General features: G+C 42.8%; 1 protein-coding gene across 3 annotated transcripts in view; it reads right to left on the reverse strand.

The window, feature by feature from the left end:
• The window catches only part of LOC132399123 (septin-9-like), a 434,472-nt gene that overhangs the window by 385,894 nt on the left and 22,735 nt on the right, over positions 1 to 25,843 (reverse strand). Inside the window, exon 1 of one of the 3 annotated variants that reach the window (XM_059979122.1) lies at positions 24,274 to 24,544. The exons of the other annotated variants lie outside the window; for them this stretch is intronic. Within the exon in view, the coding sequence (XP_059835105.1) occupies positions 24,274 to 24,328 (55 nt within the window). The 5' untranslated portion in view covers positions 24,329 to 24,544. Of the gene's footprint in view, positions 1 to 24,273; positions 24,545 to 25,843 lie in introns of those variants that run through there. 3 annotated transcript variants of the gene reach the window in all.

Raw genomic sequence — 25,843 nt, forward strand, 5'->3', positions numbered from 1 at the left:
TGAGTGGCCATTGAGAATTTGGCACTTCCGACATTTTATTCCAATCATTTATTTTTCCAATGCATCAGGAGCAAATCTGTAGGAGCCTGTCAATATCACCAACTCGCACCAACCAGCTAATCACTATTCATTCTATTTCAGTTTAAGTTTGATCATGTTTGATAATTTAGTTCAAGTAGTGTTCATGTCAGGACTACCAGACTCAAAACCAGTTACTTTCCCCAAGCAGTAAAGTTGATCAACACCTCCACCCACTAACCCACCCCTCCACACCCTCCAATCGCCACCACTTAATCATTTCCTGTCGGAATCAACTTACATATAGATAGCCCTGTGCCTAGTGTCACTTTATGATCACTCTGTGTACATAAGCTAACCTTATGTATTTATTTTTATTGTTTTATTATTGTGCTCTTTATGCTTATTGTGTGTTTTTATGTTGCATTGGCTCTGGACTAACTTCACACCCCGTTACACTTATGTACTGCAAAATGGCAATAAACAAGTTTCAGTCTTGAACAACACACACAAGATGCTGGAGGAACTCAGTAGGCCAGGCAGTATCTGTGGAAAAAAGTACAGTCGACGTTTCGGGCCGAGCCCCTTGAATAAAGCTTTCCGCGCATTTCTGCTGTTGGCACTTTTGTAAAGGTGTAATTGTGCTTCACAAGATGTTGCAGAAGAAGACAAGATAGCCACAATTTAAATACTTATACACTCTGTAAGTAATAATTATGTGTTCTTGTCAGTTCAATGTTATGCTACTTAATAAAGAATTTTAAATATTTTGCTTTAGGACACAAAATTCAGAAGGACAGAGTATCAGGCCAGAACTGACTGTACTAATATTGCTTTCTATTCCGCCTAGTCATTCCACAAACAAGTCCGTGAAATGAGGATTGAGTAGGTTAATCATTACAAAATGTTAGAACTTTTATGAATTTTAATATAACCAATCATCTATTTCCAAAAATATATTTGTGAACTCATAGAAAAGTCAACTCTGTATTCCAGATGAAAGTTTAGTGACGTAACTGTGTATGCATGACTTGGAAAGATCCATTCAATGATCAGAGCTGACATATTAATGCAATGCAACATAATTAGCTATGCAGAGTATTCATCTGAATTAGCAGTCAACTGCGACACACACGAAATGGAGGTGAAACTCAGCAGGTCAGGCAGCATCTATGGAGAGGAAAAGACAGTTGGCATTTCTGGCTGACACCCTTCATCAGGACTGGAAAAGAAGGGGGCAGAAGCTAATATAAGAAGGTGGGGGTTAGGGGACGAGTATGATCTGGCAGGTGATAGGTTAGACGAGGTGAGGGGTCAGGTGGATGGGTGAGTGAAGAGAGATGAAGCAAGAAGCTGGGAAGTGATGGGCGGAAGAGGTAGAGGGTTGAGGAAGAAGGAATCTGACAGGAGGAGTAAGGAAAGGAAGTGGGGAATGATGGGCAAGTCATGAGGGAGGAGAAGTAATAGACTAACCAGAATGGGGAAGGGAAAAAGAGAAAAGAAAGAGTGTGGAAACAGAGGGGAGTGATTATTGGTGGCTAAAAGCCAAATATTGTGCCTCTCTTTTCCTGAGCTGAGGCTCAATATTTAAAATTCCAGTTTTAGATTAGCTAACCAGTTCAATGGTTATGAGGAGATGAGAGTCTGTAACATCACACCAAACTTGTATCGAGTGCAGAATGTTCTCTTGGGGTATATAATCGGCCCAGGACTGCCACAATCTCATTCTGCACTACTTCTAAAATGCCGCTGTGTATCATGATCACAGTTATAGCTGAGTTACTGCTCTCCATATTTTACAATGGGTGCATATGATAATTTGAGAGATTAAATATATATCTGAGATGGTGACTGATTTCCAAACAGATCACACAGCTGGATAGGGTGGTAATGCCTTCTTCTCATTGCTACCATCCGGGAGGAGGTACAGGAGCCCAAAGACACACTCAGTGCTTTAGGAACAGCTTCTTCCTCTCTGCCATCAGATTTCTGAATGGCCCATGAACCTATGAACACTAACTACCTTGCTATTTTGCTGCCTTTTTGCAGTATTTATTTTTTTATATATATTGTTCATTCATCATGTGCCCTATCGTGTGACATAGGCTATCATGATCTTTCGATGACCATGACAGATTTTAGCAAATTTTTTCTACAGAAGTGGTTTACCGTAGCCTTCTTCTGGGCAGTGACTTTACAAGATTGGTGACCCCAGCCATTATGAATACGCTTTAGAGATTATCTGCCTGGTGTCAGTGGTCACATAACCAAGACTTGTGATATGCACCAGCTGACCATCCACCACCTATTCCCATGGTACTGTACTGCTGCTACAAAGCAACAAGTCTCATGGCTTATGTCAGGATAATAAACCATGTTACCCGGGTTTCAGCACCTAAGTTATAAGGAAAGGTTGAACAAGTTAGGTCTTTATTCTTTGGAGCGTAGAAGGTTGAGGGGGGACTTGATAGAGGTATTTAAAATTATGAGGGCGATAGATAGAGTTGATGTGGATAGGCTTTTTCCATTGAGAGTAGGGGAGATTCAAACAAGAGGACATGAGTTGAGAGTTAAGGGGCAAAAATTTAGGGTAACACAAGGGGGAACTTCTTTTCTCAGAGAGTGATAGCTGTGTGGAATGAGCTTCCTGTAGAAGTGGTAGAGGCAGGTTCAATATTGTCATTTAAAGTAAAATTGGATAGGTATATTGACAGAAAAGGAATGGAGGATTATGGGCTGAGTGCAGGTCGGTGGCAGTAGGTGAGAGTAAGTGTTCAGCACGGACTAGAAGGGCTGCGACGGCCTGTTTCTGTGCTGTAATTGTTATATGGTTATATAAACATGATTCTGATTCTGCTTTGGATTATTCATCAACCATTTCCAAGACAAATGTGAAACAGACATAAAAGCAAGAATAGCAATGGCAAGAACAGCATTTACAGAAATGAAAAACATCCTAACCAACAAGAAAACAGCAATTGACATCTGCCTTAGAACTCTCAGCTGCTACATATTGATGAATGGCTGCGAGTCATGGACCATCACAAATGCAATGGGAAAAAGAATCAATGCAGCAGAGATGTGGTTCCTCAGAAGAATGCTATGCATATCATATACGGACAGGATAACCAACAAAGAAGTTCTACAGAGAACGAAAACAAAACATACATTACTTAAAAATAATCAGAAACAGCAATCAAAATTCTTTGGACACATCGTGCGAAGAGAGACTTTAGAACATTTAGTTACAACTGGAAAGCTGGAAGGGAAAAGAAGCAGAGGCAGGCAGAGAATGAGAATGATAGATGGACTAACATCACGGTTAGAAACAGAGGAGGAAACAGCTACAATTCAGAGGGTCAGGGACTGTGATAGATGGAGAGACATGATCGCCCACGCCCAACGGCAAGGCACCTGAACAACAAGGTGGAGAATTAGAACATCTCTGAAAGTGCAATTTATTGAAGTGGATGGGTTACAGAAGCAACTTTCTACAGATGTAACATGGAGAGAATTTTAACAGGTTGCATCCCTGCTGGGTGTGGAAAGGAGGGGCCACTGCATAAGACCAGAAGAAGCTGCAGAAGGTTGCAAGCTCAGCCAGCTCCATCGTGGGCACCAGCCTCCCCAGCAGTGAGGACATCTTGAAAGGGCGATTGCCTCAGAAAGGCAGCAACCATCATTAAGGTCACCCATCAACCAGAGCATGCCCTCTTCTCATTGCTACCATCAGGGAGGAAGGAGGCACAGGAGCTTGAAGGCACACACTCATTGTTTTAGGAACACCTTCTTCTCCTCCGCCATTAGACTTCAGAACAGACGATAAACCAACCCATGAACATTACCTCACTATTTTTGCTCTCTTTTGACACTAATTACTTAATTTATTCTTTTATATATATTTCTTCATGTAATTTATAATTTTTATGTGTTGCACTGTGCTGCTGCCACAAAACAACAAATTTTATGATACGTCAGTGATATTAAACTTGATTCTTATTCTGATTCAATCTGAGTTGAGTCCTGTAAAAGGAGTTGGATTGTCTTACTGGTTCCAATCAATTTCGCACCATTTTAAAAGACTCTGTCTCCAGGCAGTTAATCTGATCACTCATTCTCCCAACTATTACTTCACTCACTGCACCGTAAACACTTTAAACCACTATTTATAATGCTGTTTACATTGCAAATACATACCGGTATTTACACATTTAAGCATTTTTTATTTCATATATGTACTTTAACCTCTAACTTTGTTTTATATAATTCTTTATTCTTTATCATTGTTAAATGTTTTTATAATGCATGTTGCTCCCTGACCAACTCACCACAGCAAATTCTGAATACACATCATTGTATATGGTAAAGAAAGTTGATCCTTAATCCTTGATCTCTGATCAAATTAGGAGTCAATGGCATTTACACACCTGCTGGCGGTAGTTTTCAGTGACGACTTATCTTTGTATAAACGTTTGTATTTACAGGGGCTTCCCTGTGAGACCCTGATAAGTCCCATTTGCCTCAGCATGCGTGTACTGCAAGGAGAAAGCAATAAATACTTTGATAGCACGGAAGGAATATAAATGCAGCTGGCAAAGGAACAACGCCCTGGGGGTCAGAATACGAACACAACAATTCGAAACCAATGCATTGCAATAAATCCCATGGTACTGGATCACCTATAATCTGTGATCATATCTCCCAGTGCAGTAATGGACAACTGATACACAGCTCCGTGAATCTCAGGAACTATTGACCTCTGAGAGTTGCGGGTGTCCAATCATTAGGTGCACTTAAGTTCTTCAAAATTTCTTAATAACAACTGCAAAATCACCTTTGAAAACATTCCTTGAAGGTTTCTTTTGCAATGTTTCATTTTATTAATGCAATGTCCTGTATTTCCTAGCATTAGCCTTGCATCTTACTTTAAATGCTGATATTATGCAAAGATGACTGCCTGAAAGAATCTGTCTGTGAGCAGGTCGGAATCAGAATCAGATTTATAATCACCGGCAAACAAGAGAAAATCTGCCTATGCTGGAAATCCGAGCAACACACAGGAAATGCTGGAGGGACTCAGCAGGCCAGGCAGCATCTATGGATAAGAGTACTGTCGATGACTCGGTCCAAAATGTCGACTGTACCTGGCCGCCTGAGTCCCTCCAGCATTTTGTGTGTGTTGCTTTACTGTCACTGGTGTATGTTTGTTTCATGGTAGCAGTACAGTGCAATATTTAAAATATATTATAAATTACAATTATATACAGCAGTGCAGAAAAAAGAGGAAAAATAGTGAGGTAGTGTTCATGGGTTCAAGGATCATTCAGAAATATGATGGTGGACAGGAAGAAACTGTTCCTGAGTGTATGTCTCAGACTCCCGTACCTTCTCCCTGATGGTAGCAATGAGATGAGGACTTGTCTCAGTAATGGAGGTCCATAAGTCCTGGTTTATTATCCCTTTCAATTCCATTCTCCTACCTTCTCCCCTTAACCCACAAGAATATATATTTGTATTTGTCATCTGTATTTGTTCTAACCCCGTATATGTTAGAATGCAACTAATGGGAAATGTGGGAAAAGTTGTAGAAGTTTGGAAATGCTTGGCACCCTTCTGAACCACACTTTCCCAGCTTCTACCTACCAAATGCACAGTGTGGAAGGAATTCAGTTGCTGGCACTATTGCTTCTGAATAATGAGGCTGTCGGATTAAACAACCTGACGAAGATTTAAATTCAAAACGTGTAGCCTAACAATCCAATATAGACTGACTTTACCCCTGCTGGGGTTCAATCTTTCAAGTGAGGTGTTAAATTGGTGCCCTTCAGGAAGTGAATAACCCCATCATAAAAGAAAGGAAGGGCTTTACTCCCACTGATATCGACCTTTCATTCAACCTTATTGAAAGAGATGATTTGATCATAATCACACTGCTATTTGTGGGGGTTTGTGCAAATTATGTAGTTGCTCTGTTTCTTAGCCTCACAACAGCTTCAAAGGTAATTCATTGGGCAGTGAAATTTGAGAGCGCTATAAAATCAAAGTCTGCTTTTTATTTCAAGATTCAAGTTTATTTATCATGCATACATCGAATCATACTGTGAAATATGTTGTCTGCATTAACAACCAATACACACGAGGGTCTAATGGGGGCAGCCCACAAGTGACACCACACATTCCATTGCCAACAGAGCACGTCCACAGTGTTCTGCAGAACAACACAGAACACAACAAACAACAAAACAACACCAGCAAAACTAGCCCCTTTCCTCTCTTCCACTCATCCACATCCACAGTCCTTTAACCCCAGAACCAGTCTTGAGTGGAGTCAGACTTGTGTGACCATCTCAGGTAATAAATGTACTTTGAACCTTTGAATCAAGAAAGAAAGGAATTTAATAATGTAGCCAAATAATCACCCCTCACCTTGCCTAGTGAAAAAAGAATCCTGACTGGTAATAGCCGAGTTCTGTACTGCCAACTAGCATAGATTCCTGGGCAAGATGGCGCCTGCATACAATGCTTCTTCAGGAGCCATCTTCTGGATAGATCATAAAGCCATATATTTCACTTCTTCTGAATGTGAACAAAACAAAAGAGACGGTTTTTGACTTCAGGAGGGCACAGAGCGACCACTCCCCGCTGAACATCGACGGCTCCTCATTAGAGATCGTTAAGAGCACCAAATTTCTTGGTGTTCACCTGGTGGAGAATCTCACCTGGTCCCTCAACACCAGCTCCATAGCAAAAGAAAGCCCAGCAGCATCTCTACTTTCTGCAAAGGTTGTGGAAAGTCCACATCCTATGCCCCATCCTCATCACATTCTACAGGGGTTGTATTGAGAGCATCCTGAACAGCTGCATCACCGCTTGGTTTGGAAATTGCACCATCTCGGATCGCAAGACCCTGCAGCGGATAGTGAGGTCAGCTGAGAAGATCATCGGGGTCTCTCTTCCCGTCATTACAGACATTTACACTGCACGCTGCATCCTCAAAGCAAACAGCATTATGAAGGACCCCACGCACCCCTCATACAAACTCTTCTCCCTCCTGCCATCTGGGAAAAGGCTCCGAAGCATTCCGGCTCTCACGACCAGACTATGTAACAGTTTCTTCCCCCAAGCTATCAGACTCCTTAATACCCAGAGCCTGGACTGACACCATCTTACTGCCCTCTACTATGCCTATTGTCTTGCTTATTATTTGTTGTAATGCCTGAACTGTTTTGTGTACTTTATGCAGTCCTGTGTAGGTCTGTAGTCTAGTGTGGTGTTTTTCTGTGTTGTTTTACGTAGTTCAGTTTAGCTTTTGTACTGTTTCATATAGCAACATGGTCCTGAAAAACATTGTCTCATTTTTACTGTGTACTGTACCAGCAGTTATGGTCGAAATGACAATAACAAGTGACTTGACTTGATTTTTTTGTTTGTTCTTCATGAACGTGAATCTGGAACTGTTGGAGTCTGTGATTTGCAGTTTGGAGCTCACTTGGGTACTTCAGCACTTTGGAGTCTCCAGGAGACAGAGGCAGCAAACGTGAACCTCATGGGATGGGGTGCAAGCCAATGTTCAACTCCATCTCACCGATTAAAGTCTCCATTGTTCATCGCTTGAAGAGATGAGGGAGATTGAACCACTGGGGTGAATGCAGACGGTGAGTGCTGACTGCCTGCCTTTCGATCGTCGGAGGGATCACCCTACTGCCGGAGAGGGAGGACTGCCTTTTGATCGCTGGTGGGATCACTCTGCTATGGAGAGGGGAGACTGCCTTTTGATCACTGATGGGATCACTCTGCTATTGGAGAGTGGAGACTGCCTTTTGATCGCTGGTGGGATCACTCTGCTATGGAGAGGGGAGACTGCCTTTTGATCACTGGTGGGATCACTCTGCTATGGAGAGGGGAGACTGCCTTTTGATCACTGGTGGGATCACTCTGCCATGGAGAGGGGAGACTGCCTTTTGATCACTGGTGGGATCACTCTGCCATGGAGAGGGGAGACTGCCTTTTGATCACTGGTGGGATCACTCTGCTACGGAGAGGGGAGACTGCCTTTTGATCACTGGTGGGATCACTCTGCTATGGAGAGGGGAGACTGCCTTTTGATCACTGGTGGGATCACTCTGCTACGGAGAGAGGAGACTGCCTTTTGATCACTGGTGGGATCACTCTGCTACGGAGAGGGGAGACTGCCTTTTGATCACTGGTGGGATCACTCTGCTACGGAGAGAGGAGACTGCCTTTTGATCACTGGTGGGATCACTCTGCTACGGAGAGGGGAGACTGCCTTTTGATCACTGGTGGGATCGCTCTGCTATGGAGAGGGGAGACTGCCTTTTGATCACTGGTGGGATCACTCTGCTACGGAGATGGGAGACTGCCTTTTGATCACTGGTGGGATCACTCTGCTATGGAGAGGGGAGACTGCCTTTTGATCACTGGTGGGATCACTCTGCTATGGAGAGGTAAGGACCTACCACTGTGCCCAAAGAATGCTACCAGTTTTCTGCGTTTTGGATATGCTGTTGGGTGGTGGACTTCATTCCAGTCTTAGAGTTCTTTATGTTCTATTTTTTTCACCCGATTTTTCACATTTTTTTAATTGCAGGGGAGGGGATTTGGGGGTTGATGAGCCTGTTCTCTATTTGTCATTTTTTGTATGTGGGGAGGAGGCATTTGGGGGTTGATGATTGTGCTGCTATTCTTCTCTTTCTCTTGTTTGTGACTACCTGGAGAAGAAGAATTTCAGAGTTGTATAATTTGATAATTAATAAATAAATGAATATTTGAACCTTTGGGATTCATTGAAGTTTATAGTACAGTTGGCCATTTGGTCCACCTATTGAATTGACTTTATTTTTTACATCTGTCACATACATAAGGAGTAAAAATCTTCACATTACATCTCTATCTGAATGTACAAAGTGCAATTTATAGTAATTTGTAATAAATAGCATGTACAACAGGACAGTCAATATACCATAGAAGTACAATTGCATTAGCATAAATTAATCAGTCTGATGGCCTGGTGGAAGAAGCTGTCCAGGAGCCAGTTGGTCCTGGCTTTTATGCTGTGGTACCGTTTCCCGGATGGTAGCAGCTGGAACGGTTTGTGGTTGGGGTGACTCGGGTCCCCAATGATCCCTTGGGCTGTTTTGATGCACCTGTCTCTGTTTAAATGTCCTGAATCATGGGAAATACACATCTACAGATGCGCTGGGCTGTCCGCACCACTCTCTGCAGCGTCCTGTGACTGAGGGAAGTACAGTTCCTGTACCAGGCAGTGATGCAGCCAGTCAGGATGCTCTCAATGGTGCCCCTGAAGAAAGTTCTTAGAAACTGTGGACTCATGCCAACCTTCTTCAACTGTCTGAGGTGAAAGAGGTTGCTGTTGTGCTTTTTTCACCACACAGTCGGTATGTACAGATCACGTGAGATCCTCGGTGATGTGTATGCCAAGGAAATTAAAGCTGTTCACCCTCTCAAACCCAGGTCCATTGATCTCTATAGGGGTTAGCCTGTCTCCATTCCTTTTGTTTTTGCGACATTGAGGGAGAGATTATTTTCTTGACACCACTGTGTCAGGGGGATGACTTCTTCTCTGTAGGCTGCCTTGTTATTATTTTAGATAAGGCCAATCAATGTAGTATTGTCAGCAAACTTAATTATCAGGTTGGAGCTGTGGGTGGCAACACAATCATGGATGTACACAGAGTGAAGGAGGGGGCTTAGGACACAGCCTTGAGGGGCTCCTGTGTTGAGGGTCAGAGGTGAGGGAACCCACTCTTACCACCTGCCATCTACGCTAATGCACACGTGTGTTGACTGATTGAAAATTGATGCTAGATATTGTGTACTGGATAAAGTCTACAGTTTCTTGTGTCCTCTTCCAGTGATGGTGTGACCTCATCGCACATCACCAGTTCTCAGTTTGTCCTCTAGATGAAGTAGTGCAAGGAATAAGACTTCCATACAACATCAGGAAACCTTCTACAAGCACATAACTCCACAGCAGAGCAGAATGGGTTGCTAGATAGCTTCCAATGCAGTCACTTTTCAATGCGCATTGTTCAACAGCGGTTCAGTCTCTACAACCACTTGAAGTAGATCTCAAATGAAATGCTTTTAACAGTAAGCTGACTCATTCATCTTGACTAAGCAAGTTAAAAGCACATGCAATAAAGCAAGCAAGACGTAGAGGATTTTGTTGGTTGTTATAGACTCCTGGCAGAGGGCTGGGCACATTGTGTTTTCCCAGATTAACAGAGTTTGTGAAAAATGTTGTATCATGTGGATTTTGAGGACTAAGATAATTTAGAAAAGAGCAGAGGATAAAAGCCAAGGCTCAAGTGCAGGACTGAACTTTTAGTGTTAGCAATGCTGTCCTTTGAGGTTACAAATTTCATCAACAAAACATATTTGTTCTGATCTTTACGCACTCATAACACTAGACAACAACTTTTTTTCCAAAGTTTTGATTCCTCAGAATTTTTGGTTTTTGTTTACGAAAGACCTCTTGAAGCTGAACACAAATTTAATTTCAGACTACTTGTATCACGTAGGAACCTAGAGAAACCAGAAATGAACTTTAATGAAATATAATGCATTTAATTGCATTTAATTTAATTGCATTAATTGCTGATGCTTTGCAAAAGTTCAACTAAGCAAAAAATGTCTTGTTGATGATTTTTGTTTATTCTCAGTGTCCAACAATAAGCTGCCAGCATTGATGGATTCCAGTTGCCCTAATACCGTTTCTCCATGACCACAATGTCCCAGTAAATCCTCCCACCATGCTCATCACTGACAGTACCAAAATCTAAATGGGAATACAGAAAATGATCCTTTAGTAACATGATCTACTCCATGGTTTTGTATGCTTGAAGCGTGTTGTCAAGCAGCTGCATGTATTTTGGTGCTCTGTAGTTACCAAGAAAATTTTCATCAACACCATTGTATGACTTCCATGTGATTTTCTTTAGTCCCACTAGAAGTTCTTTGAATTGCTTGTCATTGATTTGTAGACCAACAAAAATGACTTCCTTAATCTTGGTCATCAGTTATTCAAGGAAACATCTGTCTCAAATATTGAAGTCTTTCACAGAAACTTAAAGCCTTTCTTATAGCTGTGCAGCATCCATCTCGCCAAAGCATACCCAGACACGCCTGGACAAGATAGAAACTACTCAGCTTACATTGTGGGCAACATTTTAATTGACTTGAATTATGAATTGAAATAACAAATATAGGTGATTTCAAAACAATGGTGTGTGATAGGGAAACTTTATAGTGATTTTCATGATCAGCAGCTGAATTCCATAGGTTACACACAAAAGTATTCAGGAAGCAAGTTCTTTGTTGTCCATTGTATTCAATAGTCCAAGATAGTTTTTTTTTCTAAATTGAGTAATAATTATATTTGAAAAGAATCAATTTCTAGTTGTGGGTCAAAAAGGAAAGATTTAGGCAGAGCCTACCACATCCATCTTGAGACATCCTAAAGTGCTTTACAGCCAACACAGCCCCTTTGCCACGCAACTTGCTGCATTGCAGAAACCATGGTGATCAATTTGCTCCCACAAACAGGAATATAAAAATGATCAATAAATCTATTTTAGTTACATTGATTGAGGGTTTTAGATTGCCTGAAGCCAATAACACCCCTGTTGGATGAACTAATGCAAAGGGATCTTTCTGATGGGATGAACAAGTAGCCAGAACTGAATGAGTAGCTAATTTTTTTTAATGCAAAAGCAGCATCCTTTACATTTTTGCCCTGGAAATGACATTAAACACTAAACAATCTGAAAAGCAAACTACCTCAGTTTTTTGGGTGAAAGTTGCACAAAGAATATAGAACACAGGGCACTGAACAGAACAACACCAAATGCACTGACTTATATAAACCTACTCCATCTTTAATCTAAACCCTCCCTCCCACACATCCCACAGCCCTCTATTTTTCTTTGATCCAAGTGCCTAAGAGTTCCTTAAATGTCTCGTTAGTACCAGTCTCTATCACCACCCCAGGTAGCAAAGAGTGGGCACTTTACAGAACAACACAGTTAGCTTTCCCTGTGTGATGCCATGACATGGCTGGCTTATTGACATGTTGCAAGGTCTTATCTTTGTCTTTATGTAACATCAAAGGCACAACCTTTGCCAAAGGGATCACCAGCACTCTTCCAGCCATTCTTCCACTGAACAATGGATGATACAGTGAAGAGAAGGGGGTGGGATAGTTATTCTAATGACACACACAAAATGCTGGAGGAACGCAGCAGGCCAGGCAGCACCTATAGGGAGAAGCACTGTCGACGTTTTGGGCCGAGACCCTTCTCTCCCTAAAGATGCTGCCTGGCCTGCTGCTTTCCACCAGCATGTTGTGTTTGTTGCTTGAATTTCCAGCATCTGCAGATTTCCTCGTTTTAGTTATTCTAATTGCCAGGAATACCTAGGCATCATGGTAACAAACAGTGTCTGCAAGCCTCCAGGCCTATGAAAAGGCTTCCCCAGCAGGCTTTCTGCAAGGACAAAGATATGTTGAAAGAATATCTGGACTTTGGGGAATTCTGCAAAGCAGATAGATATCAAAGCCTGCGAAAAGCAAACCATGTCATCTCTAACTCCTCTTCATTGAAGGAAAAGTAGATAGAACATAGAACATAGCACAGCACAATGTTGTGCCAACCATGTAACCTACTCTAGAAATTACCTAGTATTTCCCTACAGCATGGCCCTCTATTTTTCTAAGCTCCATGTACCTATCTAAGAGTCTCTTAAAAGACCCTATTGTACGTGCCTCCACCACCGTCGCTGGCAGTGCATTCCACACACCCACCACTCTGTGTGAAAAACTTGCCTCTGACATCCCCCTCGTACCTACTTCCAAGCTCCTTAAAACTATGTCCCCTTGTGTTAGACTTTCCAATGCTGGGAAAAAGCCTCCGGCTATTCGTACGATCAATGCCTCTCATCATCTTATACACCTCTATCAGGTCACCTCTCGTTCTCCATTGCTCCAAGGAGAAAAGGCGAAGTTCACTCAACCTATTCTCATAAGGCACACTCTCCAATCCAGGCAACATCGTTGTAAATCTCCTCTGCACTCTCTCTATAGCATCCACATTCTTCCTGTAATGAAGTGACCAGAACTGAACACAGTACTCCAAGTGGAGTCTAAACAAGATGAACCTCCTTCAGTAGGTGGGATGGACCATCTCTGTAATGCAATGGCTGGCCCTGAACTAAAATGAGGCAGAACTCAGGTTTATTATCGCTGACAAATTATTTTTATATTTACTTTAGAATTACGGCATGATATCAGGCTCTTCCAGCCCAATGAGCCTGTGGCACCCTATTACACCAATCCAACCAATGAACCGTACGTCTTTGGAGTGTGGGAAGAACATGGAAACTCCTTACAGACCTGAGACTAGGAAGCTGAGAGTCTCAGAGTTCCACAGACAAAACAGCCCATGCTTGAAAGTTGAGGACACAGGTAGACAAGAGATCAGAGTGAAGATAAAAAGTGCAATTTGATTTTTCACTCCTGGAAATGGCACAGTTTCAGAGGAAAAGGGTCCTGTAGAACCTAGCTGGTCTTCGAGAAAATAAAAGGAGTAATTTTTCAGAACCCTGAGGTTGAACATCTCACTGCAGGAAAATTTTACTTTGCAGTGCTGTTAAGAGTTTTACACCAGAAAATAATTGTCGGGCCAAACTAAAATCCGACTGAAAAATGAGGTGCTAACTTTCCCAATGGAGAGCACTCAAACTGTTTGCATCACTATCTCGTATTGAGGGGCCACTGCATGGGATCAGAAAAAGTGGTGGAAGGTTGTAAACTCTGCCAGCTCCATCATGGACACAAGCCTCCCCAACATCTAGAACACCTTCAAAAAGTGATACATTAAAAAGGCGGCATCCATCATTAAGGACCCCCATCACCTTCTTCTCATAACTACCATCAAGGAGCCCAAAGACACACACCCAACTTCTCAGGAAAAACTTCTTCCCCTCTGCCATCAGATTTCTGAATGAGCAATGAACTGATGAACACTACCTCACTATATTTGTTTTCCTCTCTTCTTGCATTACTTTTTAATTTTTATATACTTAATGTAATTCAGGTTTTTTATTATTATATTTTGCAACGTACTCCTGGTGCAAAGCAACAAATCTGATTCTGATTGGGTCTAAGGCTCACAGAATGTACATAAAATTGCTCTACACAGACCTCCATTTACACACTCCACTTGTTTTGGAGATGCATAAATTAATTTGTAGCTTACAGATTCTGTTTAAATTCACAAACTTTTTTCTTGGTTTAAGCACAGCAATCGTTTTTAGGATTCAGGGAATGGGTCCATTCATCTGGTAAACTACATTGAGGTATTTTGTGACCACGGGGAGATTTCAATTGTTCTAAGTAATAGGAATAAAAAAATAGCTTCTTCCATAATATCCCTCTGGACATGATGGATTTAATACAAAGAAATGATTCAACTAGCAGTGATTTTATCTGAGAAAGGCTTCAAATTACTCATAGTTCATCCTAAATTTGACATAACAAAATGAAAATTTTGCAGAATAATCCAGACAGCAACAAAGTCTGCCAAGTAATTAATTATGGTTATATGAGATTTTTTAAAAATTGTATTTTGGTACTGAATAGTTTATTTGTTGCATCCAAATCAAGGCACTTTAAGAAGTATTTGAAGGTCTGGGGTGGGGAGGGGAGTTGTGTGAAAGAGATTTACTTGAATGATTCTGGGGATGAGAGATCTCTGCTACAGGATTTCAGTGAATAAGTTTGAGTGGAGATTCAAGAAAGGTCTTAGGGTGTATTCTAGAGTTAGGGTATACAGCAAATGTTAACTTCAGCAACCAATCTTGACCTGAATGTGGATTGTAGATTAAATTTAAAATGCAGACCTGACCCATAGTTTCCTGGAGCTGTGGATTGCCAATTAATTGAAAACCAGAGAATGCTGATTAACTTTAATTTTGGGTGTCTGGAGTGTGGGTGTGAAGAAGGAGGTGTGAAAATTATATGTAATTCAAAGGAAGCACTGTAGATACATTTTCCTGCTGTTACCTTTGCTATTTAGCATATAAGATGTCACGTAATATTGGGTTGGGACACCTCTTCCTGCAAGTAGGTCTCAATATGATGGCTGCTGCTAATTTTTATTGAACAAAACACTTCTAGATCCACTAGCCTCTGTGTCTCTCCAGTCACTTTGTTCACATTATAACAGTCCTATAAGGATAAAGAGGATTTTTTTTAGTCAGAGGTTGGTGAATCTATGGAATTCATTGCCAAAGGTGGCTGTGGAGGCTGTCATTGAGTTTATTTAAAGCAGAGGTTGATAGTTTCTTAATTAGTAAGAGTGTCAAGGCAGGAGAGTGGCATTAAGAGTGATAATTAATCAGTCACAATGGAATGGTGGAGCAGTCTCGATGGGCTGAATGGCCTAATTCTACTCCTATTTCTTGATTTGCTTAGATGTAGCTGATGGAGTGAAGCTGCTCCTGTTAGTATAGATTTAAAATTTTGAGGCAAAGGATTCAAAGCAGAATGTGAAAGGAAACTTGTTTTTAAAATGCAGACACAGAGGATAGATCATAAACCATATATTTAACTTCTTTTATGTATTTTACATTTTTCTTACTTAGATGTGATTCTGGAACTGTCGGAGCCTGTAATTTGCTGTCTGCAGATCATTTGGGTGTCCAGCACTTTTCAGTCTCCGAGAGGATTCCGGGAGACAGAGGCAGCGTGTGGGAAACTCATGGCGGGCAGACTGCGAGCTGATGTTCGACTCCATTCCATTATTCACCGATTAAAGCGACGAGGGAGATTAAAACATCGAGGCGAACGCAGAAGCTTGGAGGTCTTTTGGGCGCTTTAGCACTCTGCAGTTTCCAAGAGGATTCCAGGAGACAGAAACAGCATGCTTGAAATTTATGGTGAGAAGGCTGCGGGACAAGCCATGAGCCATTGTTCAACTCCATTCCGCTAATCAAAGGCTTCCATTGCTCACCGATTAAAGCAAGGAGAGAGACTGAAGCATTGAAGGTGAGCACCAGCTGTTTGTCTTTTGATGGCTCTGCTATGGAGAGGGAAAGGTCTGCTGTTGGGTCCAGAGAATATTGCCCGGGTTTTCTGCATTCTGGATGTGGACTTGGACTATAGACTTTTTTTCAATCTCATGATTCTTTATATTCTGTGTTTTACACCGGATCTTTCCTGTTTTTCTGTGCAGGGAGGAGGATTTAGGGGTCAATATGTCTGTCATGTTTTGTTTATTTTTTTGTGCAGGAGGAGGGATTTGGGGGTCAATGTCCCTCTTCCATTTTGTTAATTTTTTTTATGAGAGATTTGTACCTGTCATTTCTGGGTAATAAACAGGTTTAAACAGGATCTCCCAGTGGCCACACATTTTAATTCCACGTCCCATTCCCATTCTGATATGTCTATCCATGGCCTCCTCTACTGTCAAAATGAATCCAAACTCAGGTTGGAGGAACAACACCTTATATACCGGCTGGGTAGCCTCCAACCTGATGGCATGAACATTGACTTCTCTAGTTTCCGTTAATGCCCCACCTCCCCTTATTACCCCATCCCTGACATATTTAGTTGTTTCCCTGTTCTCCATCTCCCTCTGGTGCTCACCCCCTTTTCTTTCTCCCGAGGCCTCCCGTCCCATGATCCTTTCCCTTCTCCAGCTCTGTATCACTTTCGCCAATCACCTTTCCAGCTCTTAGCTTCATCCCACCCCCTCCGGTCTTCTCCTATCTTTTCGCATTTCCCCCTCACCCCCACTACTTTCAAATCTCTTACCATCTTTCCTTTCGGTTAGTCCTGACGAAGGGTCTCGGCCCGAAACGTCGACAGCGCTTCTCCCTATCGATGCTGCCTGGCCTCCTGTGTTCCACCAGCATTTTGTGTGTGTTGAGATTTTTTTTTAATTGAGATGCAGCATGGCGACAGCCTCTTGCAGCCCAATGAGCATAGGCTGCTTATTTACACCCACTAACTGATAATTGTTTGGAGTGTGGGAGGAACCCATGCATTGGTTGGTACAACACTTTTACAGTACCAGTGACCTGGGTTCAATTCCCACCACAGCCTGTAAGGAGTTTGTACATTCCCCCCGTGACCTTGTGGGTTTCCTCCCACAGTCCAAGGATGTACCAGTCGGTAGGATAATTGGTCGTTGCAAGTTGTCCTGTGATTAGGCTAGGATTAAACTGGGGGGTTGCTGGGTGGTGCAGCTCAAGGGACTGGAAAGGACACAATAAAAAATAAATGCATAATCTCCTTTCGACGTTTCGGGCCGAGACCCTTCATCAGTCCCGACGAAGGGTCTCGGCCCGAAACATCGACAGTGCTTCTCCTTATAGATGTTGCCTGGCCTGCTGTGTTCCATGTGTTGTTTGAATTTCCAACATCTGCAGATTTCCTCGTGTTTGCACAATCTCCTCAAGGTCAGCGGCAGGAATTGAACCCCACTCTTATAATTGGTGGCACTGTAATAGTGTTATGCTACCGTGCTGCCTGCTTTTACAAGCTTTGTCCATAAATCAGAAACCACACAAGAATTGCTCAATATGGTAATCATACCTCCATGAATGGCATCAGAAACACATAAGGCTGGTAAAAAGGAACAATTATTAAAAGTGAAGAAGAGAAGAAACTAGTTCTGTCACTCGCAGGACCAGATGTATGTATGTAAATTGCATTAATAATATTATAGGAGCTTGTTCATATGTATGGAGTGTCTGTAAGTCAGGTGTTCTTAACCAGGGAATGGCCTGTCATTTCATTCGAATCATCTTCTTGAAGAAGGAGCCCCTTGAAAGGTTGATTTCACACACAGCCACTGCTTCATCCAGTGATAAACAAATAGATTGGGCACCCCTGGATTTCATCTCACCTTTCCTGCAAGCACTGCTAGAATTATGAGTCGTTAGCCTAATTCTTAAATCCAGCGATAGGATGTGTCTTTGGAGACAGATTATATTCCAGAGTCTATTGTAGTAAGCTGTTTGGGCCTGTGTGGAGAGCCGGACAGCAATGGACTCCAAGGTTTTTAAAAGCACCTGAATTAGTCAATTGTCATTTAATGAGCATCGTTAGTCACTTAGGTTCCTTGTGTTTTTCTCGAGCGACTCGCTCTTTGCTATGTGGTCTCCTGGTGCTTTCTGTTCAGTTGATTTTGACAGGCTCGGGGATTCCGTGTTATTTAAACGGACACCTGATTAGTGCTATCACGGGCTCCAGGTTTTGAGAATGCTACTTATTGCAGTGTCAAACGGCTAAGCTATTGATATCCTTTTGGAATTACTATGAATAAGTCCTCGCTACCTTCTCTACACTGGAGTCTGTCTTTCCTCTGCCCTTGGGTTCCGATATTGCCAGTGCACTTCGTGACAGCTGTCCTCAGAACCTTCACATCATGGTGCAGCTTACGAATAAAAGCTCCCAACTTAACTTCCCATACCAATGTTGCAGCAACGTAATAGGTTAGAGGAATTGCTCTGATTTTGTTAAGGTCAATAGTCTTTGAAGCTCCATCATGGATGGTCCCAAGTTCAGCTGCGAAAGGAGGTGGGTGGAAATGGGGCTAGCAACCCCATCCCATAAAATCTCAGAGCTACAGAAACACCAACAGAAGCTCCAAAGACCTCAACCCTGGGAGAAGAAGAATGTTTGCCTAGAAGACATATGAAGTCGTGTAGTGAAGCAGAAACAACAGGCCTGATCAACCTTCAGCCCTAGACGAAGGTCTCCGGTGAGATGCTGTCAGCAGGCTTTGTCCCAGTAGGGGTGATGGGCTTATCACGAAGAATAGTCTTGGAAGATAGAGCAGAGCAAAGATTATAAAAGACCTTTCAGGTCATTCCAAAGAAAAGTGCAGCGAAGCAAGATCCACTTGAAATCTGGTCGCTGTGGGAAAAAAATGCTGTGGCTAATTTGTGTGCGGCAAGCTCTCATAGAAAATTCTCCCTCTCTTAGTTGAGTGACTCATATTGGTTGTTGATAACATTCTCGTTCTTTAGCAAAATAGTGCAGAGGACTTGTTATCTGATTTGGCATAAGAAGTCTCTCTTTCTCATAACAAGAAAGCAGTAAATTTCTGACACTGAATTTAAGATATTAATAAAAATAATCTTTTTGAAAAGCAGAAGTTATTATCTCAAAAGCTTGTATTAAATCTGGGCCCCTTGTCAGAATTGATCAAGGGTTCCGGACATCAAAGGTTAACTTTGTCTCTTTCCACACCTGCTAGGCTGACCAGCTGAGTGCCTGCAACATATTCTGTTTTGATTCAAGAAGGGCATGATACACACAAAAAATACTTGTGATTTAGAACTCGCTCTCTTAAACTGCGAGAGTGGTGGAAACCCAATCAATTTAAGGTTTTCAAGATGGAATAAGATGACTGTTAATTTGAGGAGCAACAAGAGAGTAACCCCTTTGTCCTGGGCTATGTTCATTCCCCCTCTGTTTACGAGATCGTATATTTGCTAGTACAGTGCTGAATGAATTACTCTGCCAGGGACTGGTAGAGACCTGATGGACTGAATGGCCTATTCTCTGAACATTTTTTTACACAAGTACAAAATTTCTTGAACTTTCTCCCTAAAAAGGCATTCAAGCATCACTTCAAAAATAGAAGTAGTTATATACTAGAGAGAGAAAAACATGGCTGAATGGGGGAATGCAATTGGATAAATTACATTTCCAGTTAGATGGCACAAGCCAATGATAGGATGGTCCTGTTGCCAAGCTGCAATAATACTGTTAATGAGAATCAGAATCAGGTTTAATATCACTGGCATAATGTCATGAAATTTGTTAACTTTGCGGCAGCAATACAGTGCAATACATGATAATACAGAAAAAAATGAATTACAGTAAATATATATATTTCAAAGAGTTAAATTAAATAAGTGTCTGTAGAACAGGTTTCCTCTTTCAATATGTTCACATACAATGACAAATATTTATAATAGTACTAATCATCTGTGATTTATCTGAGAGGCAAGGGATTATTGGATTTCTTAGTATTAAACATTCATTCTTGGCAACCTAATTGTCAGCAAAACAAACACCATTGAAGAGATATTTACCAAAATAATAAGTTTGGAGAAGTTAAGCACACTTTTATTTATTTACAAAATTAAGAATAGAAAATATAAATGGAAATTTCTAAAAACCTAAGCTTAGAATTGGGTCTCAGCCCAAAATGTTGACTGTTTATTCCTTTCTGTAGATACTTTCCGCAGGTACAGCAGGCAGTGAAGAAAGCTAATGGTATGCTGGCCTTTGTAACAAGAGGAATTGAGTACAGGAGCAAAGAGGTCCTTCTGCAGCTGTACAGGGCCCTGGTGAGACCCCACCTGGAGTATTGTGTGCAGTTTCGGTCTCCAAATTTGAGGAAAGACATTCTTGCTATTGAGGGAGTGCAGTGTAGGTTAAGGTTAATTCCCAGAATGGCAGGATTGTCATATGTTGAAAGATTGGAGCGACTGGGCTTGTATACACTGGAATTTAGAAGGATGAGAGGGGATCTGATTGAAACATATAAGATTATTAAGGGATTGGACATGCTGGAGGCAGGAAGCATGTTCCCGCTGATGGGTGAGTCCAGAACTGGAGGCCACAGTTTAAGAATAAGGGGTAGGCCATTTAGAACAGGGATGCGGAAAAACTTTTTCACCCAGAGAGTGGTGGATATGTGGAATGCTCTGCCCCAGAAAGCAGTGGAGGCCAAGTCTCTGGATGCATTCAAGAGAGAGTTAGATAGCGCTCTTATAGATAGTGGGGTTAAGGGATATGCGGAGAGGGCAGGAACGGGGTACTGATTGTGTATGATCAGCCATGATCACAGTGAATGGCGGAGCTGGCTAGAAGGGCCGAATGACCTACTCCTGTACCTACTGTCTATTGTCTATTACTGCCTAACCTGCTGAGTTCCTCTCCTTCCCCTCCCCTGGAAAGAAAATCCCCATCCTGGGAACAGATGCAGTGAAGATGAAGGAAGAGGTATAGTCAACATAAGAGATAAAAGATATAGTCCTTTTCACACCACAAGCAAATCATAAATTTAACCCTGTCACCTGCCAGCCAGTACACCCTCCCCTCCCCCCAGATTCTTATTCAGGTTTCGTCCCCCTTCCTTTCCAGTCCTGATGAAGGGTCATGGCCCAAACTGTTGATTGTTTACTCCCCTCCAGAGATGCTGTCTGACCTGCTGAGTTCCTCCAGCATTTTGTGTGTGTTAACTTGGAATAGGGGTTGAGAGAAAATAAAGATTTATATTTATTTATCACTTTTTTATAATCTCAAGTGTTGGAAACTAGTTTATAGCCAATGAAATATCTCTGTTGTGGAGTCACCTTTGTAGGAAACATGGGAGCTGATGTATCTGTATACATGCTCCAAGGATGACCACGTGAAATGACAGCCCTGGACAGCAGGGATTACTCTTGTTGCTCCTCAAATCTGATGGCAGGAACTTTAAATTTTATTAAGAGAGTTAGTATGACTCTCAGCAGGCACAGTACAACCTACAGAATGTTGAAAGGACTAGATAGGGTGGATGTGAAGAGGATGTTTCCTATGGCACAGCTTAAGTTTGAGGGATGACCTTTTAGAACAGAAGCAAGAAAGAATTTATCTAGAGAGTAGTGAATCTGTGGAATGCTCTGCCACAGACTGTACTGAAGGCCAAGTCTGTGGGTGTATTTAAAGCAGAAATTGATCATTTCCTGATCGATCAGGGCATCAAAGGATATGGCGAGAAGGCAGGTGAATGGGGTCGACAGGGATCCGGGATCAGCCATGATGGAATGGCTGAGCAGATTCGATGGGCTGAATGGCCTAATTCTGCTCCCTATGTCTTATGGCCTTACGACATTAACAATTAACGTACACTCGAAGCTGAGTTCCTCCAGTACTGCACCGCAGTCTCAGAACAGATCTCTGTATGTGAAATCCGCAAGCACCTGAAAGGTGATATTAGTTCCAACTAAAGCACAGCTGGCAAAACTTTACAATAGCTAGTTCAGAAGATATGGAGAAACAAAACTATGAAGTTATTCAAAATCAGACTAAGATTTAATATCATCAGCATACAGTGTGTCATGAAATTTGTTGACTTTACCATGCATTCTTAATAACAGAGAAAAAACTGAATTACAGGAAGTATATAATAGTTATATTAAATAAATAGTGCAAAAAGAAATTAAAAAATGAGTGTGCTAGTGTTCATGGGTTCAATGTCCATTCAGAAATCGGATGGCAGAGGGGAAGAAGCTGTTCCTGCTGGAGTGAATTGTTGAGTGTGTGCCTTCCGGCTTGTTACCTGCTCCCTGATGGTAGGAATGAGTACCAAGGATAACCTGGCTGATGGGGGTCCTTAATGATGGGCACTGCCTTTTTGAGGCATTAATCCTCGAAGATGTCCTGGATACTGCGGAGGCTAGTGCCAATGATGGAGCTAACTCTCGACCCTATGCAGTAGCCCTCACCCCCACAATACCAGGCGGTGATGTATCCATGATACATCTGTAGAAATTTTCGAGTGTTTTTGGTGACATACTAAATTTTAGTAATTCTTAGCGTTCAAAGTGTGAAGTGCCATTAGTTGAATAGAACGAAGTGTGTTAAGCCAACACTTTTGGGACACTGGTAACGCCGAACTAGCAGATTTTTTTCTGGACTACTGGGGTCAGCAACACACACACACACACACACACTTACTTTATTTCACTTTTTATACGCGTTACGTTTTTCCACTGACAGTAGAAGGGCAGTTGAAGACGTTCAAGCAAACTAAACTTGGTTCCAGCCGCAAACCTCCCCGCGTTCCCGACCCCAGTCCCGGTTGCCGTCACATACCCAGCCCGCTGTACAGAAACCAGAGTCCCCACCTCTCTGCATCCCGCGTCTCACATCCCGGAGTGAACCACGTTCGGAACCCTCGGGATTCCCGAGCAACTGGCTGTCAGACTACCCAAGCCTTACCGCACTCGCCATTGCTCAGAGGCCAATGTGTTAACCTTTTGAGAAAATCAATCCTAATAGTCTAGCTTCAAACTTTGCTAGGTACAACAACGCCTGCCAACACCTCAGTGCATGAAGCTTTGTGAATAAACATGTTCTCTCTGCTTATTTCACAATGCTTTGTCAAAGTTGATTGGAACAGGAAGCATTTTGAACTATCTGAAAGATAAATGCAGATTAATCTGAAATGGAAACCGAGGAACGCGCCGAGAGGCAGATTTTGATGCCTACTGACCAGATGAATTATGACATACCTGGGGCAACTGAAACAGCCAAGTGAGCAAAAATTTCACACAGAAACTCATTTCGGCATTTGAACACGCAAAAGGGGCCCTGGGGCCTTCAAATTTATCTTACTTTTGCCGTCAATTAAGGGAGAAATTTTTTAGATCAAAGAAAGACCTATTCAAAATATACAAGAGGGATCCACCTGCGTTTCGACCTGCATTCTGCTGGTAAGCCACGCAGGAATGTTCTGCCGACTGTTTTTGCTAAAGGGTTTACGACAATAAATACCTTGAAGGGGAGTAGTAATACTATCCTTTACTATGTTTACATGTCTGTGGTCATGGCTATAATAGAGCTCAATTCCTTTCAAAGTCTGTAATTTCCCCAGAACTTCTCAAGGATCAAAGGGAACTGAGAACAGTGATCCTCGGTGTTCCAGTGCTTAACGCGGACCCCTCGTAACAGCCAAGCCAAACCACAAGGCTTGAGATTTAGAAGTGTTAGAAAACCAGAAATCAAATGGTATTTCATTTCATCTGGTCAGCAAGAGCCCGCCGAGAGCAGCCGGGCGCACTGGCCGGTTGGGAGGAGATGCAAGCACCGGTCTGCGCGGTGCTGCGGAAAGCCAGCATCAAAGCCGCTCTCTCTACCTGCTCACCCTTACTCACTGAAAACATTCCAGCACTCGGGGCGAAGAAAAATCAATCGACTCTGAAAGGTGGGAGATTTAGAAAATGTCTTGAAAGCAAATAACCCATTTTCTTTCATTTTCCCGACTACCACATGAAAGTGTGCCAGTCATTAGGGCAAAGTCGCTGTTCGCAAAACATTACGTGTAATCTTTTGCCTTTTGAAGAGTTATTTAAGTACTCTATTCAGAAAATAATGCCCTCGAAAAGCCTGAGGTGAGGTTAGCATGTAAATACAGAAGTACTACAGACCTTCAAAATCTGACAGGATTCCCTCCAAGTGGTCATTGACAGAGAGCTCCGCCATCCCGAACTTTATTCCAAAGGAAAAGTTGGTATCGGAAGCCGTTCCAGGAAAAAGCGCACGGAAACTAGCTGCAGAAGAGTGGGTTTCAAACTTCCAAAACAGCTGAGCTGATTGTTTTCCAGTCAAAAACACAGGATCTCTCTCTCTCTCTCTCTCTGAAAGCACAGCACAAGTGTCCGAATCTCTCCTAAGACGCTACATATACCAAATGATTTCAGCTGCACGTAAGGCACAGATCCCAGTAAAAAAAAACATACAAAGCAAATGGTCTGGCCCTCCCTACACAGATGGGTTACAGCCCTGCCCCATTTGCAGATTGGCTGGATCATATTCATGCTTCATCTACCCCCAACCAGAAAGTGCTAAGAGAGAGAGGGGGGAGGGGGAGAGAGAGGGGGGAGAGGGGGGAGAGAGGGGAGAGAGAGGGGGGGATAGGGGGAGAGAGGGGTGAGAGAGGGGGAAGAGAGAGAGGGGTGGGGAGGGGGGAGAGAGGGGGGAAGAGAGAGAGGGGGGAGAGAGGGGGGAAGAGAGAGAGGGGGAGAGAGGGGGGAAGAGAGAGAGGGGGAGAGGGGGGGAAGAGAGAGGGGAGAGGGGGAGGGGGAGAGGGGAGAGAGAGGGGGAGGGGAGAGGGGAGGAGGGGAGGGAAGAGAGAGACAGAGAGAGAGAGAGAGAGGGAGAGAAAGAATCAGAAAGACAGAGGGAGACAGAAAGAGATGGGAGAGAGGGAGGAGAGGGAGAGAGAGGGAGAGAAAGAATCAGAAAGACAGAGGGAAGCAGAGAAAGTGTGCCAGTCATTAGGGCGAAGTCGCTGTTCGCAAAACATTATGTGTAATGTAAGGAGTAATGGGAGGAGTGAGAAGGGAAAGCAGAGGAAAGCAGAGAAAGAGGGGGAGGCTGAGAAGGAGACAGAGAGTGAGAGGGGGAGACAAGGAGAGAGAGAGAAAGAAAGAGACAGACAAATAGACAGAGGGAGGGAGAGAAAGAAAAAGAGAGACAGGCAGAGGCAGAGAGAGACAGAGAAAGACTGGGAGAGAGAGGGATGAGAAGGGGAAAGGTAGGCAGAAAGTGAGGGGAGAAAGAGGAAAAGAGGGAGGGGAGAGGAGCAGAGGGTGAGGGAAGGGAGAGAGGGGGGACAGAGAAGGAGTCAAAGGGGCAGAGAGAAGACAATGAAGAGAGGGAGGCAGTGAGCAAGAGGAAGAGGGAGAGATGAGGAGGGAGAGGGGAAAAGCAGAGACAGAGAGAGAAAGACAGGGAGAGCTGGAGGGGGAGGGACAGAAAGTGGGCGAGGGAGGGAGAGAGAGCGAGACAGAGACACAAAGAGGCAGAAAAACTAAGAGAGAGATAGGATGGGGGCTCAACTTTCAAATGCATGAGCCTAGAGAGAATTTCAGCATCACAGAGTTGCTGGTGTTTTGGGGGGGGGGGGGCAGTGAAAGAAACCCACCTTCATATCGTAACCGGAACAAGGAGCTATTCTGAAAATAAACCCTCAATCGACACACTTGAACAGCTAAA

The sequence above is a fragment of the Hypanus sabinus genome, chromosome 9 (assembly GCF_030144855.1).
Source record: "Hypanus sabinus isolate sHypSab1 chromosome 9, sHypSab1.hap1, whole genome shotgun sequence".
NCBI classification, from domain to species: domain Eukaryota; kingdom Metazoa; phylum Chordata; class Chondrichthyes; order Myliobatiformes; family Dasyatidae; genus Hypanus; species Hypanus sabinus.